Source organism: Apostichopus japonicus, chromosome 14 (assembly GCF_037975245.1).
Source record: "Apostichopus japonicus isolate 1M-3 chromosome 14, ASM3797524v1, whole genome shotgun sequence".
In the NCBI taxonomy this organism is placed as follows: domain Eukaryota; kingdom Metazoa; phylum Echinodermata; class Holothuroidea; order Aspidochirotida; family Stichopodidae; genus Apostichopus; species Apostichopus japonicus.
Window position 1 is genome coordinate 26,150,244 of NC_092574.1, and position 18,036 is coordinate 26,168,279.

Genomic DNA, 18,036 nt, shown 5'->3' on the forward strand with positions numbered 1-18,036 from the left:
TCAATAAAGAATTATCAGCCTAAGGGTCTCTCTCTCTCTCTCTCTCTGGTAATCAAAATAAGTTACAATAAAAATTATAACGCTTTTCTTTCGAAGGGAATATATGACAGAAAATAGGCAACGAAGGCAGGTAAATTAAAATAATTGTATTAGTATAATTTCAAAGATGTATTTATATTATTGCTATTCTCCAAACAATCATAATTCTTTACCACAGCATGTTGATATTTAAAACAAAATAGGAAGCCGAACAGTGACTTAGATAGATTTTCTGTATCATTTTCGATAACAAAATCAATATCTAACATGACAGGGAAAATATAGATAATTGAACTATCCATATGTCATTTCCGGTTTCAAGCGTGTATGCTTCGTACGTGCACGAGGTATGACGGGATGTTCTAATATGGCCATGCTCCTCTCTCCTACTCACACCCCCACTCCCACCCCACCCTGCCCCATCGATACATCGAAACTGTATCAGATCAAATATTCATGTGATTATTTTAGTCTTTGGAGCTTTGCCTTATGTTATGTTCAATCCTCACATATGGAGTAGTTGTTAGGTGATTCGTTCAAACTATATACGTTCAAAGAATTTCAAGTTAAGTTTGAAAGGGCATTTTTCGAACATTTAAAAGAAAGGATGAGGACGGGAACGAAAAACATGTTACTTGTTAATTGATTTATAAACATGTAATCTTTAATGTGCATGCCTTTACAACATGCATTGATTGATAATAAAGTGTAGTCAAAGATAATAAATATGGCATTTCCATTACGTCATTTGCTGCTCCAGTTATTTATAAATAATATATCAAACCATATACTTTTGATGAAGGCCCACAAAATAACGAGAACTGGTAATGGTTGGATTATTTAAGCATGAAAAAAGAAACCCGATTCGATCCGTTTGAGATCGTGCAATAACATGACGTCAAACATGTCCACAAACCACTGTCCAACGCGAGTGAGCAATATAATTTGTTCATATATACGATGAATCAATTCGACCGAAGCGATACAGACAAAATGAAAGGAAATGTAACTAGATAGGCTATGATATATTTGCTACAAGCCTGTATCTGTCTTAATTTGAAACCTAACTAGTATTTTATTGAAGTGTTAATTTATGTTAATTTTTTTTTTGCATTACATTTACATGTGGTAGATATTTACATATTATAAGCTATACTATTCGAATTATCGTGTAAATTCTTAGTCAAACATTAAAGGTTAAAGATAATATTGACAATTTCCGGTAAGATATCTCTAAATAAGTTATAAAATGAGAAAGGAAAGATGAAATGTTTTAACATGATGAAATAATATTTTTCTAATATAATGAAACATCTGATTACTTTCTCTCGATGAACCCGTTTTAAACACCCCTTATATTCAAATTAATTCTGTGTACGCATATACGGCAAAGATTAATGTTGTATTAATATGTACATAGAGATCTATACAACTCTGTCCCCAAAGAAAGATAGTAAAGAATAGAGGAGAATAGGAGGTGGTTGGGGGTGGGGGTATGGGGATGTTTACGTATCAGATATGTAGTCGGGGGGGGGGGGGCATTTTGTGCGAAACAATAAAGTGCATAACGTCTGAATATTGTCGTTTAACGTTCATTCAACGTTGTCATCGAACACGTGCATATTGTCCGGTACACACGGATAAATACATGATTTAGGAGTTTTTTTACAGTCTTGCTGATTCCCTTGCCCACCGCAGTGCTTACCATCTGTTTTAAAATGTAGAGTGAAATGTGAAACGGAAGACCACTGGCAACGGGAAAGGCATAATCAAAATTCGAAACTTTTCTTTGATTAAGTAAGAATTTTACTCAACAATGTATTTAGTTTTGAATGACGCGTAAACTGAACAGGTTTTTAACAGGTTAATAAACATTTTTTTTTTTAAATCTTAGAAGCGAAGAGATTATTGGTTATAGAAAGACTTTTTAACCAGGGACTGCAGAATTGAAATTATGTTAAGCTTCACCAACTGACTTATCATGCCTTAGGTTGGTGGTGATGCTTAACAGTGTTCCTTGTTGAGTAGTGGCATTTAGGGACACCAATTCCCCTGTATACCGTGTTCTTTGTTGAGCGGTGACAGTTAAATACATTTCCCTGTATACTTGTCACCAGAGATGACACACCAGCTTGTCATTAGTTTCTACAACCCATGTTGAAAGCGGCAGAGATTTCAGGAGAAACTTTGGTTATCCGTTCTTGACTTATATACATATGTACCAGTTATAAATCTCGCTCTATAAAGCAGACCTTGTTTCTTTGCTCTTTTCATTTATAATTTTTAATCGACTTTTTTTCCCCTCAGTTTAATCACTTTCAAAAATAGGTTTATCATTCCTCGGATTCTCATCCAGGTCAAATATGCAGCTGAAAATGATCTTCAGTTTGATAGCAAACATGATACACGACTCAGTTCATTACTTATCTAAGTGATCGATCAAAAATTGAGCAAACTTTACAACGAAATCAGCACTTATAATTTAATTTGTGTTTCATGCTGTCATATTTAATTTATAAGATGCATGTCATTTTTGAGTACTTCTAATCGGTCATAGATAGAATATGGTGACATCTTGTGGATGATTTAGTCAGTCCCCTTAGATATCAATTGCAAGAACATTGTACAAGCAATATAATTGTAAAACTATTGCAAAAATAGGTAGCGCTCCGAACGAAATGTGTACTTTACTATTTGCTCTGCTTGTTCCTAGTTCGGCCATTTATTTTAGAAGTTCCTATGGAGGAGGGGTAAGGGGGGTGGCTTTGGGTTTGGGGAGAAAAAATACAAAATACAATTATCGTTAAATATGTCTTTAAATTAAATAGTGGCAGTTAATTATCTTTATATCTTGCTAACCCCGCCCTCCCTCTCGCCCCGCCCCAATATAATCGTCAGCGGTGGTATGAAGGAAGGCGTCTGTAGTACAAGGTAGATTAGGCCTCTGGGTTTCTGGTCAGGATGTAGCACTGCATTGGTTCCTTTTTACCCTTCATGGCAACCGGGCCTCGATGTTCAAAGTGGAAACATTTGTCACAGTTGTCCTTTTCTTGAAGAAATCTGAAAGATTAACAATCGAGAATATATATTGTCTTCTAATATCTGTCAAACGGCGTTTTTAGTATTTTAAAGATACGTGTAAGACGATTGTCATATAAAGTAAAGTTGGGGAAGGGGGATTGGGGTTGGTGGGGGGGGTGGTTGATGCTATTCAATTATTTATTTCTGCTCATTTTGCTGAAAGGGGGCTGATGATGGGTCCCAGGCCGTCACCTCACTTATCGATCCGTCTGTGACTCCGCCATTTTCATCTTCGGAGCTGGCTAGTCAGTAGATATCAATTGAACATACTCATCTTATGTATGATAAAAGAGTATTATTTATGATATGAATTTACGAAAACAGTAAAAAAAAAGCCATGAGAAGAAAACTCAACAGAATTCTTGTCTACTGTAAATAGACTCTTTCTTAAATATTTGTAAATTAAACCGACGTATATGTAAGGTGATCCCCCTACATATACCAAACACTCTCACGTGCGCACGTACACGCACACACAGACACCTTCCTCATTATTCCCTTATGGCGAAGGCAATGGTAATGTCACATGGAGACACCGCTAATTAACTTAGCTACTTCATTTCTATTTCTTTATTCTTAGAGGAGTTTTTCTTATATGACAAAACATTATCCTGAAGGCTACAACACTTACAAGGGCACGCCTAGCCGTAAGTTATCATATAAATTCCATATCGGTGAATGTATACATCAATATGTTTTATGTTTAACTCGAATATTTCATGTTTTCCAAAATTCATAAGAAAACTATACACTCTTTTATAGTACATGGTATTAAAGTGTATATACCCAAATGATTATCACAGACATAGGCATCGGGAATTATCCAGCTTGGTAACATAAGCTCATGAAAAGAATGACTGGCAATATTGAGGGGGTAGTAGAAGGGGAAGGAGTTGCCACAGACAAAGCTTGAAATATCATTGAGGCTGAAATTATTATGGGATAAGAAAATATTTGATAATATATTTTGTGAGTAAGAAGCTGAAATTATGGGACAAACTACACAGTACACGATCGTTCTAATGTGATATTAACGATGTTCGTAAGGCTTATCAAAGGTTTGAGGGGACGCGGACTATCAGCGTATCAAGATCATCAACATGGTCACCATCCATTATCAACATAATAAAATTAAAAAAATAGTTGATGTTTTTTTTGTCTGAAGAATGTGATGGCAGTGTTTACAATTCATTGACGCATTAGGTTATAAGTGGGACGTACGTTAACCAACCATTATCAACGCCAAGAATGTTCGGGCGTAAACAGACCTTACTCTTTTTCTATTTCCAATATGTAATATAATATTGTGTTGAATCAGTCTTTAATATGTTTTTAAAGGGACCGTAGGGAATGACAAACGCTGAGAGTTATGGTTCAAATCAACCATAAACGGAATAAAAAAGGAATACGAACTGAATGATATGGAAATGCTATACAAGGTTTAAAAACTGCTCTCGTGGAGGCGCTTAAACCCTCCAACTTATGAACAAATGAATATTAACTTAAGACAATTAAATTTAAAAATATTCTGAGGGTGGTCATAAAGTCCTGTTGGAACTGCTTTGTGAATGAATATCCATATCATATGGGGGAGGGTGAATTAATATGTTCCATAAATAGTGATTTAGGCATTAGTCTATATATCAGCATACCTTACATTTTTCGTGGTCCCCATATCGTCTCTCTAAACTAAATGGTTATTTCCAAAACGGCAAGGGTGGTCACGATGAGGAAGTGGAGGGGGGGGGGGGGGAGGTGCATCCTTCTCCTCAGTCCAAGCATAAAAGCGCCCCAAGCATGATTTATGCATATTCTTTTTATGCCCTTCTTTGTATACTACGTTAGCCCCCCTTCTTCTTCTTAACTTCTTCTTCTTAACCTCTAGTACACCCGCACACACACACAAAATAAACACCGGATAAGTGATATCGTTTGGGAAATGCTTTATGCCAATCCGATGAACTTCATCCTAAACCATACATTTAGAGGCACTGGCCGAATGAATGCTCATCAAATGTCCCTTGATCACATCATGTACTTTAGATCTGTCATGGAAATCGTGACATTTTGGAGAAAATTCGCTTTTGCTTTTGAGAGAGAACGGGGTTTCATAAAACCTTACTGAATTCTGGTAAACTAATTACTTTGGCTGTTGAAGGTTTATCGTAAAGGTTCAATAAACAGAGTTAAAGACGGGATTCCAATCAAAATCTGTCTGAAGCAGTTGATAACTTAGAGCAGATGACATTCCCAGTAAAGTGCATTCTCTCTGCCGGATCCTCTCCTTCCCCTCCTCCGAAAATATGGACGCATAGCAAATGAATCTAGTTTCTACACTTTGTCAAATTCTGGCACATTATTTTACTGCCAATTTATCACTACAACACGCATGGTAACTCAGACGGGGGAAGGGGTGTGGGGGGGGGGTGAGAACCAATGAGGGGTTTGTGTAGGGAACAAATACCACTTGCCACCTAGGCTCGTTTTGTAATTATAAATTGTTTTTTTGTTGCTTATTACTTATTACAAAGTAAGGGGGGGGGGCGAGTTTGCCAAATGTATGTCGTGCACCTAATTTCAAAAGTGTAAATAACCTTTCCCCCTATCCCACCTAACTTCCACATGTGTCTGACCAAAATCGACCCCAAGGATCACACTTGCTAAAACGGATATCACATCGGCTCTTTAGACTGGATAACGTGTATCACATTCATGTTACGTAAAAGCTATGGTCAAGACTCGATACTTGCAATTCGGAACTTGCAACGACATAATGCATCAACGTCACTCGTTCCATCAATAATTACATGAAACCAGTAACGAAGTCATATGGCAGTGGTGAAGGAAAACAAAGAAGGTGTTTTCCCAAACAACAGAAATGCATAGTTCTAAATCAATGGATCATTATATTTCATTCCCACAATGAAATCCGGAATAACGCCCACCATCACCCCACCTCTCCCTCTTCAATCATCCCTCATCCCACCCTCACACCTCACACCTCATTCTGCACCCCACCTCACACCTCACCCTACCATCAACACACCCCACCATCACCCCCACCCTCACCCTACATCTCCCTCATCCCTCACCAAACCATAACCCCACAACACCCTCTTCCCCCACCCCTCACCCACCATCACCCCACCGTCAACCTTCACCCAACTATCACCCCTCCCCCACTCAACCCACCGTATTTCAGAAAGACTTGCAGAAAGCGTTAATGATTACTTACGCATATGCATATTGAGAAACGTTGATCTTGCCCTTAATGCCAGTGGTCTCTGTACGGCTGGAGATATTAACAGTGTTACCAAACAGACAATACCTGGGCATTCTGTGGCCGACGACACCCGTCACTACTTCACCACTGTGTATGCCGATTGTTACCTGTAACCAAAGAGAATGAATGAGGGATGGTCGATTGGTCTTATATAAATGTAATTCAATTCAAAAGTCGGCCAAATATACGGCATATGCAAACATTACCGCAGCTAACAAAAGTCACGTAGCCAAAATTAGCTCTTATGTAATGACGTATATCCCCCTCCCCCACCCTCTAAAACCAAAACAAAACACAAAAACAGAAAAACAACAAGAATAACACATACAGCGATGTTTTGAGTAAAATAGATCAGAGATTATGGTCCGAGTATGGGGCGAACTAATCCTAGCCCGTTAATGTTTTAATCCATACTACGCCCTGAGTCGGAGTGAGATCAGACTAGAATTAATATGCGCCTTAATTGAAGATTATCGTTATTGCAATATTCCCGTCCCCTCCTCTTCCCTCCCTCATGAAGAGGTAGTACGGGACTTTCATGATCATGTTAAAATTAAGTCCAGCGGCAATATTATTTTAGACAAATGAAAAGGAACATATTCTAAGCATCGTGGAGCAACCTTCAAAGAATGTCTACACCGCGTTATGAATATATTGATTATTAAAATTGTCACAGGTTTTTTTACAAAAGTGAACTTGAAGCAAAAAGGTGTGACGACATAATTGCTCACTGACAACAATTTTGTCTTTTCCCCTTATTGTTTTACTTTATAGTTTAGACTTTGGATTAAATTGGGTTCAATTTCACCTAAGGGGATATCAAATTAAAAAAAAAAATATTCCAACGACTGATATGTATTCATATTGAGATGTATCCAATTTTTGAAGGAGAAAGTTGGATGCAAATATTACAGGAAAACATAAATACATTTTGTCAGTGTGCTTGTATGATATCACACCTGTTTGCTTCAAGTTCACTTTGGGTAGAGAAAGGCGCCACTTCAAATGTTGTTATTTCCTGAAACGTTACATAGCAATTTGAATGCAAACTTCATAAGGATCCTCAGAATACGTTCCTCTTAAAGTCAAATATAATTTGTCACCAGGACTATCCCTCTAAAGTGATAATTTACTCATTTTAGAGGGGATATAAGTTATAGGAGTGAACCGACCTGGACTCGGCCTCAGGCTCAAGGTCACTCGGATTATCCAAATCCGAATAAAGTCCAAAAGACATCCCTAATTCGACATGCAAGTCTTGGGCTCAATATAGGCTCGAGTATTTGACAAATTTAATTATCAAAGCTATACAGTGACCGTTAAAGTAAAATTAAGCTTTGAATTCCATCTCCCAAACGGCAAACTGATTTGTTAATTTTCTGAATTTATCATCAGATAATAAACACCATCTGCGCCCGTGATTGATTTCATCTCCAGCAGATCTCATTTTGTGACACAATTGATGTTATAAATCAAATTTGCTATGTCTTGTGAGGCACGCATGAATGAGCAACGGTGATATCGGCAAAATATAAGAAAGTTTCAAAGTGGCGACACACTCTCCAGTTTCAGTAGCCAACAAGAGATTCTTGGTTTCGTTACTTCAGTTTTACTTAAATGATAATAATATTTGATATTTTTTAAACTATTAAAACCACTGCTATCAATCAAGATTATATATAGTTCCATAACACTTTTAAGCTTTGAATATTACTCAGAGTTTAACAGCTGAGGTTTATCAGTTAAAGTGACTGGGCAATTAAGTCTATAATTTACTGACCAATAAGTCACTTCCTCAGATGGAACACAACACTATATGAAAAAAAATCAGCTTTTGATGGCTTCAAATGACATAGTTTCAATGTAATACAAATTTGATGTTAACTGAAGTTAAAAGAACTAATTTTTTGTTGAGTCATGAGAATTTACATAACAATGGATTTAACATACAAAAGTTTAGACATCGACTAACGAGCCGATATGAACATCAGCTATTTTCTTAAAGAAGCATTCCAGAGATTTAACATATTTTAAAGGTGAATAACTTGCAACCAAAACCAGTCGTAGAAAGACTACCAGCATTCATATTGTCCTCTGTATTGCCTTTAACATATAAATACTTATATTCTGCATTAATATACCCTGTCAGTAATAAAGCAAAGACATTGTATTCCAACTTAATATGGAAAGTTACAGATATATATACTTGCAAGAAAAATTTAGTTCGCACAAGACAATAGGTCATTCATTACAGGTATCATACCACAATTACAGTAATGCACATCCGCTCGAAAGATAAGGCCTAAGGCATTGTTTTCTCTGCCTTTATGTGAAAGAGCGTAAATCAAAGTACAGATGATGTGAAAATAAGGAGAATTGACGGTGATTTAAAGCATTTTAGAAATTCTAAATGTGGATATTACTCCTAGCGGGCAGTCGGAAGGGCAGGGGGCCCAGTATGGTAAACTTGCTCCTCTTCGAGCTCAAAATCTAATTGGTCATGATATGGACATTTTTCAAGCCATCAACTGTCACGTGATGGGATGGATATGCCAGTTTAAAACCTTCTATCTATGCTTTAGGGGCTTGGGAGTGACGAATAAAGCATGTAAGTCGATAGAACAATTAATTGTGTTACGACACCTACACCTACCTAAGTAATGTGTGCATGTCAATACAAAATTATGACGTCACGACACAACACACCATCGTTAAGTAGGCCTATACTATATAATGCAAGGTTTGCAAACGTAAGCACCCTATACTATTACAAGATACCGTAGCCAATGGCTCTTAACACTGTTGAACTTGAATAGAGATACGATGGCTTAAAACCAAACTTTTACCATCAATGATATTTGTTAGGGAGAAACCCTGTTCAGTGACGTTGAAAAGCAAATGTATAATGTAGTGTTGGTGTCCGAAGGTTTCTGTTCATTTGTATGGTAAGACTCTGCAATTGAAGAAGAGAACAACCAGGCCTACTTTAAAAATCTTGAAGGAAAAGTTGTAATTGAAAACAAACGTATCGACTTGTAGCGCATAGCGCGTAGCGCATATCATCTTAGCGCTTAGCGCATCGCGTTTATCCTATACATCCCTGGTCTTTCTTTCCATCGGCTTGAATTGTTAAGCACTGAGCTGAGAGGCGTGCAATATACTTACAAAGGAGATTCAATCCAGTGATGTACACTTTCAAATGAAACGACTGAATTGCGAATTTGACCTTTTTGTTGCTGTGTTTTAATAAAGTAACAAGAGCATACACCAATCTCACATACTAATAGTGTTATTGATTTTTCTTTTACTGATAAGTTGCAATGCCTTTTATTAATGCTTGTTAGATAGTTTAGTTAAAATTTTACCACTGTTCGGTTGGTTCCGTAGTAAATCTAATATTTGATTTTCTTTGTCAATATTTGAGCCAACCAGCATCGTCGCTATCTATACAATATCGAACTGTTCTCTCTGTTAGGTCATTCATCGGCTTAAGATCAGCTTCAGGTAGAGAATACTCAGATGTCTCCTCTCGCGAGCCGTGTTCTTTAAATAAACGTGACGTCAACAGTTTTTAGGTTTACAGCCTGTATCAAGGCAAGGCCTTCTCGCACCACTTTACAACAGTTAACCCCTGGTCATTGGTAACTGGTCGACCACACACTCAGGTGTGCACAATTCAAACAGTCGCTCCCGGGCGAGAGTGCGCAACATCTACGTGTCCCCCCGGGGCAGAGTCCCCTATAGGGTGCAGCCACAATCCGACGCACACAACTATATATTTAGAAGTTACCTCACAGGTCCCCAATTATACACCTGGGTGAAGAGAGGCAATGTAGATTAAGTGCATTGCCAAGAACACAACACAATGATCTGGCCAGGACTTGAACCTGAAATCCTTAGATCGCGAGACCATTTGTCATTCTGTTTGACCATATCATTTGATAAAGTCTAATTAAGTCTACATTTCGTGTTGAATTTGTTACAATCTGGTTGTAAATATTCAACAAGAAGACATGCATGTAGACTCCTGATAAAAAAAATATGTTATTTTACACGCGACCATTGGAACCAACATGACGATATGAGTAACTTTGGAGTGCTAGCTCAGTGGTTAACGTCGGTGCCTGTCAATCATAAGGTCCCCGGTTCGAATCACTCCCAGATTAATGTTTGTCGTCCAGTTACAGAGTTGTTGAAAATTAACATTTCATAATCATGGACGTTAAATATGAATGTAAGAGACTGACTTCGGTCAGCTTGCGGCTTTAATAAGCCTATGAGACTTCTTCGCGAGTTCCTGCTTGCAGGAGGATCTAATATACATACATACATGTTCAAATGAAACAAACCCTTTTGTCTGGAGGATAATTTTATTTTCTCAGACGCCCTGCATTGATAAACAACTTTAACAACCCCTGCGTCATACCTTTTCTCTCAAAAAGCCTTCACCCACCTATGCTTATACTCTTCTTTTCTGGCACGCGTTTGTTCCACTTCGCTCGGAATTTAATATATTAAACTTCCTGTCAAGATACAGGGCCCTGCCATAATCTTTAGCTGCAAACATAATTTTGAGGGGAAAAGGGCACAAAGTGAATCAAAATCAGCACGTTTCACGAGCTGGCCTTTCTTTACCATCTCATTTATGTTTTCTCATGCACCGCGGTTTCGTTAATAATGTCGGTATTTTACCGGGCCCCATCCTCCTACGAATTCTGGATCGGCTAGAGAACTTAAAATGTTTGCCAATTTAAAATGAAAATAATGTACCAAATGCGGGCGCATATAGTCTCATCTCCATAATTAGTACAGGTAATCTATTTAAATAATAACTCTTTCCTGTAATTACACTTCCACGCAAAACTGGATACCAATCAGGTCAATAGAAAACGTTAAAACCATTTCGAGATTTCATCTCAGCCTTCTATCCTTCATATAATCAGTTTTCTTTTGTTGTTGTAATATATTACCTGGTCAAGTAATTGTAACCAGCACACAGACAAAAATAAAATAAAATTAGTATCGTTTCATGTAGATACCACTTGGTTTAAAAACAATATAGCTAATGGGGTTAACTTAGTATGTATCATCCTGTGACGTCATAAGCTATCGGTGATCTTTCATTGCTTACAACGGTATCATCTATAGTGAACTCAGCTATATATACGGCGCAGTAATATATAGGCTCTCCATTGCCCATATTGATATGACCCAGATTTGAAGCTACCAATAGACAGAGTAACAAACGAATTTTCTGAAACCATAATGTAATTTACGGCAAATAGAAAACGAAAAGAAGCCCGAATATTTCTTTAGATTATTTACCAATCAATGATTTTGTGGTTGTATGCTGGCCATTAGAGTGAATAAAGAATGCTAAAACGAAGGAGAGAGTTAGAGAGATAGAATAGACCAGGCAAAACTGCATCAGGGAGTATCGCCGGAACAGTTAAGACAGATAAAAAAAAACTGATTCTCTAGGGCGTTCGGTGAGCATGTATATATATATGTATATGTTTTACACTATAGACTTTACACCAACAGTGGATAAATAGCTTGAGCATATAAAACAACTAACTATACATAAACAATATGTCTATTGTGGTTGATATTGTAGTTCGGTTCTACACATGGTAATAGGTCTTTAGTCCAATTATGCACGACCATATGACAGTAGGATCATTTTTACTTTGCTTCCCCCACCCCCCCCCCTCCTACCTTGAAATCCTGTGCACGATATTGCTCTAGTGACTATTTATCTGCTTACACGTCATTGCAGTTTGTAGTCAAGATCCATGTAAAAGCGACGACGAGTTTTGTTTTTAAATCATTTATATATCACAAAAGATATAAACTTAACAATGGTAATATACTAATATAATACGATAGTATCAATTTAAGTCAACAATAAAATTAAACGAGAATTTAGATGAAGCAGAGAACCCAGGTTAACAACATATTCACTTTCAAGCGTCATCGTAGAGTTTACTCTAAAACGATAAAAGAAAAAGATAAAAAAAAAACGAGGAAGGAAACTGCTGTCAGATTGAAGTTATGCTACTGTAACATCTGTCTCATGTTGACAGGCTGATCATTAAATACATATGGACAATAGCTTCACGGAATGTTTACATGGTAATCAGATGTCGGTGATGTTTGTCAGCTATAGGCATTAAAACAAAAATCTAGATCAAATTAATAACAATTTAAATATAAATATACATCGCTTTAGTTAGTCATTGTGCGTATTGGCGTTGCAGCTGCTTCGGGGGTAGTAGGCTACCATAATAAAAATTAAATTGATTAATTTCATTACTAAGACAGCGGATGCAAGGTAGTTATTTTTATGCAAACTTTTCGCGCTTTTGCTTATAAGAAAGAATCGAAATAGAGGGTAAGCAATATTATGAATACAGTTACGATTGAGTAGGTGAATTTGAGGGGGTGGGGGGGGGGTGGGAATATGGCATCCCAAATGCAAAGGGAAAATACCTCTTTAATTCATTTCGACAAAATTATTCCTCTTGAATTTACTCTGACAAAAATTGTCAACAAATGCATATACATTTATTTTGCGATAAGTGAAACCCCGTGATTGGGATGTGAAAATCAAACCACATGCTCAGTATAGGCCTGTCAAACAGCTTCATAATAGTATAGGCTATATCTAACACTATAGGTGTATAGGATATAAAAAAAAAAATTATAGATCCCATTTGAAGGCCCCTAAAGAGATATGGAATATACTAAAAAAATCCAATGAGATTGTTCCCATGAATGGAAATAATCCTTTCAATAGGTTCATTGGCAAACGATTTCTTACTAAGTAGGGAGCGGCTATTCCGGATTACAGCTGACTTAACCGGACAATATCAGAATATTTAGCTGAATCTACAATACACACACTGGCACTGGTTATGCTGGATAGCAGTTCCCTGTTTCAATTAAGAGATGCAATAACTGTGTCTATGTTTTCCTTTCTTTGCCTTTGTTTTAAATATACAAGCCAATCACACAGTTGAATCATTTTCCAAGGTTATGTTGTTCTTAACGAATACACAAAAGGCAGTCGTTGGTGTGGTCCATGTAAGACGTCACATATTATTCAATAAAATGAATGATTTTAGGTATTTAATACAAAAAAGAGAAGAAAAACGGAACAAGCCGTATGTAATAGGAATTTGGATCAATGTGTTTCGTTGCATGACGTTTCTATTGATTTGTATTTATGTTTAAAGTTTTAAGACTTCTTTCTACATTTCATGGTAACTTTAGTGCTACAATGCGTAATTGATAAGGGTAACACGTGGTAGCTTCACTCCGTTACAGAATATGGAAGGCAGTAACATCTATACGCATTGTATAAACAGCGGGCTGGCCGTGAACATCAAAACATAGTAAGTAGCCCCTCTTTTACTCTTAGGGAGCTGCAAGCCGCCTAACTATATAGAAGGTGCAACAGGAGAAAATGAATATCAATAGATTCGGCAAGAAACTAATAATATAAACCAAACCCCTTGGAGGGCACATAGGAAACTTCATGTTAAATTAGCAAAGCTATATTTGGGGACGTATAACATATCTAAAGATACACTTTTTTCATTTAAACAACACCTTGCGGTCATTTTTGGAAAGTTTTGGGAATATTGTCTGTATACGTTGTCTCTTTGTCCCAGACATTTGCGTCAAGGAATCGACACCTTTTACAAATTACATGGGGGCTCTGGTGAGGTCTGTAGGTTTGTATACGTATCTTACCTATTATATATCTTGTTCCTTAGTCTAGGGGCTATCAACTTAATAAACAAGGCAAATTTGAAGAACACCGAGGGCCATGACTTGCTGCCATAGTTACATCGACCTTAACGCTCAATTCTAGTAAGAATGACCTTTTATTCGATTTGTTCGAAGTGCTGAACTATACTCACAAAATCGGAAGTCGAGGACAACCACGATAATAAATTAGAATAGTTAAAGAATTAGCAACAAATTTTATTACGAGTACACCAGCATGACTCCGAGTACACCAGCATGAGTACGAGTACACCAGCATGACTTTGAGTACACTATAGCATGACTACGAGTACACCAGCATGACTACGAGTACACCAGCATGACTATGAGTACACCAGCATGACTCCGAGTACACCAGCATGACTATGAGTACACCAGCATGACTTTGAGTACACTATAGCATGACTCCGAGTACACCAGCATGACTATGAGTACACCAGCATGACTTTGAGTACACTATAGCATGACTACGAGTACACCAGCATGACTATGAGTACACCAGCATGACTTTGAGTACACTATAGCATGACTACGAGTACACCAGCATGACTATGAGTACATCAGCATGACTTTGAGTACACTATAGCATGACTACGAGTACTCCAGCATGACTATGAGTACACCAGCATGACTTTGAGTACACTATAGCATGACTACGAGTACACCAGCATGACTATGAGTACACCAGCATGACTTTGAGTACACTATAGCATGACTACGAGTACACCATCATGACTATTGAGTACACCAGCATGACTTTGAGTACACTATATCATGACTACGAGTACACCAGCATGACTACGAGTACACCAGCATGACTACGAGTACGCTAACATGACTAGGAGTACACCAGCATGACAACGATTACACCATCGTGAGCAGGATTACAAGTATATAATTCCCCTTGATAAACGAGTATAAATAGAATTCCATTTGGTATGAGTAGAAGCACGAATTCAAGACTCTAAGCAAGAGTACGAGTACTTAATATTGGACAAGCATCTATGCAAGATCTCACACAGGCCCGAGGGCGAGTACAAATCAACGAAGGTGTGTATACGAGTACATATCAAACGAGGGAGAGCATGAGTACAAATCAACGAGGGCGAGTACACGAGGGCGGGTACAAGTACACATCAACGAGGGCTATAAAATCAAATCAATTAAGCAGCCATGATTTATTTGTTGAGCTGAAATGAAGGAGAGTTGGATTGTCACGTATAGTACTCTTGGTGACTCAATGGTGATGTAGGTGAATTTCTGGCCTGATCATGATTGGCCTGGTTCAGCTAATTTTCAGCTAGTTCTTCCGCCAATTTCGCTGGAACTATATACATCTTCGCCCTCTGTATATAGTGACTTCATATGATGATACGTACGTACCACACTCGACTATGAAAAGCCAAACCTTATTATTGCGCCTAGTTGAGTTCTCTTTACAGAAGACTTCAAAAGTTCCACAAGACTGTGTGATATACCGGGGCTTGTGTTATAGATACATTTACTATACATGTGTTACTATACATTGTGTTATTATCCTTGTGTTACTATACATTTATGGACAGTGGCGTAGGAATGTACTTTTGAGTGGGGGGGGGGGCTGAAAACTGATAGCCGGCCTGGGGGAGGGGTCTAAGGGGAGGGGGTTCCATTTCCAGGTGGCCTCAGATGCAATTTGGTGCAATATAGCACACTTCAACACCCACTCCATTTTGTAAATAATTTTGCATTTTCACCTGGCCTTAGATGCAATTTGGTGCTCCAAATGAGATTTTTTTCTCATTTGGAAATGAAAAAGGGGTTTTCTGACTTCCGAAGCGGGGGGGGGGGGCGGAATGATACTTCCGCCCACCATATTTTTCACACAGCCCCCCCCCCGGTTCCTACGCCCTTGTTTATGGACATGTTTGATTTACGGAAGCAAAATTTAAAGATAGGCCTTTTGTCACACATTAGTTTGACTTGTATATATATACGAGCAGGCCAGCAATGTACAAATTCCATTCAGGTTAGTATCGTAATCTACGTGTATAAGTTATATTGCTTAGTCAACCGGTATACATACACCGATCTGTATCTTTATGATGTTAATGAAAGAAGAAAACACATCTATGAACAACAAAACAAAACAAGTGTGGAAGAAGGAAAGAATAAACAAGAGAAGTACAGAACAAAGCACATCTATGAACAACAAAACAAAACAAGTGTGGAAGAAGGAAAAAATAAAGAAGAGATGTACAGAACAAAGCACATCTATGAACAACAAAACAAAACAAGTGTGGAAGAAGGAAAGAATAAAACAAGAGAAGTACAGAACAAAGCACATCTATGAACAACAAAACAAAACAAGTGTGGAAGAAGGAAAGAATAAAACAAGAGAAGTACAGAACAAAGCACATCTATGAACAACAAAACAAAACAAGTGTGGAAGAAGGAAAGAATAAAGAAGAGAAGTACAGAACAAAGCACATCTATGAACAACAAAACAAAACAAGTGTGGAAGAAGGAAAGAATAAAGAAGAGAAGTACAGAACAAAGCAGCAATATGAACAACAAAACAAAACAAGTGTGGAGGAAGGAAAGAATAAAGAAGAGATGTACAGAACAAAGCACATCTATGAACAACAAAACAAAACAAGTGTGGAAGAAGGAAAGAATAAAGAAGAGAAGTACAGAACAAAGCACATCTATGAACAACAAAACAAAACAAGTGTGGAAGAAGGAAAGAATAAAACAAGAGAAGTACAGAACAAAGCACATCTATGAACAACAAAACAAAACAAGTGTGGAAGAAGGAAAGAATAAAACAAGAGAAGTACAGAACAAAGCACATCTATGAACAACAAAACAAAACAAGTGTGGAAGAAGGAAAGAATAAAGAAGAGAAGTACAGAACAAAGCACATCTATGAACAACAAAACAAAACAAGTGTGGAAGAAGGAAAGAATAAAGAAGAGAAGTACAGAACAAAGCACATCTATGAACAACAAAACAAAACAAGTGTGGAAGAAGGAAAGAATAAAACAAGAGAAGTACAGAACAAAGCACATCTATGAACAACAAAACAAAACAAGTGTGGAAGAAGGAAAGAATAAAGAAGAGAAGTACAGAACAAAGCACATCTATGAACAACAAAACAAAACAAGTGTGGAAGAAGGAAAGAATAAAGAAGAGAAGTACAGAACAAAGCACATCTATGAACAACAAAACAAAACAAGTGTGGAAGAAGGAAAGAATAAAGAAGAGAAGTACAGAACAAAGCACATCTATGAACAACAAAACAAAACAAGTGTGGAAGAAGGAAAGAATAAAGAAGAGAAGTACAGAACAAAGCACATCTATGAACAACAAAACAAAACAAGTGTGGAAGAAGGAAAGAATAAAGAAGAGAAGTACAGAACAAAGCACATCTATGAACAACAAAACAAAACAAGTGTGGAAGAAGGAAAGAATAAAGAAGAGAAGTACAGAACAAAGCACATCTATGAACAACAAAACAAAACAAGTGTGGAAGAAGGAAAGAATAAACAAGAGAAGTACAGAACAAAGCACATCTATGAACAACAAAACAAAACAAGTGTGGAAGAAGGAAAGAATAAAGAAGAGAAGTACAGAACAAAGCACATCTATGAACAACAAAACAAAACAAGTGTGGAAGAAGGAAAGAATAAAACAAGAGAAGTACAGAACAAAGCACATCTATGAACAACAAAACAAAACAAGTGTGGAAGAAGGAAAGAATAAAACAAGAGAAGTACAGAACAAAGCACATCTATGAACAACAAAACAAAACAAGTGTGGAAGAAGGAAAGAATAAAACAAGAGAAGTACAGAACAAA

General features: G+C 37.3%; 1 protein-coding gene across 1 annotated transcript in view; it reads right to left on the reverse strand.

Moving 5' to 3' along the window:
• Positions 1-131: 131 nt before the first annotated feature.
• The window catches only part of LOC139979535 (guanylate cyclase soluble subunit beta-1-like), a 91,467-nt gene continuing 73,562 nt past the window's right edge, over positions 132-18,036 (reverse strand). Inside the window, exons 7-8 of the mRNA XM_071990450.1 lie at positions 6,356-6,510; positions 132-3,099 (exon numbers count right to left, since the gene is read on the reverse strand). Coding sequence (XP_071846551.1) covers positions 2,976-3,099; positions 6,356-6,510 — 279 coding nt within the window. The 3' untranslated portion in view covers positions 132-2,975. The remainder of the gene's footprint in view (positions 3,100-6,355; positions 6,511-18,036) is intronic.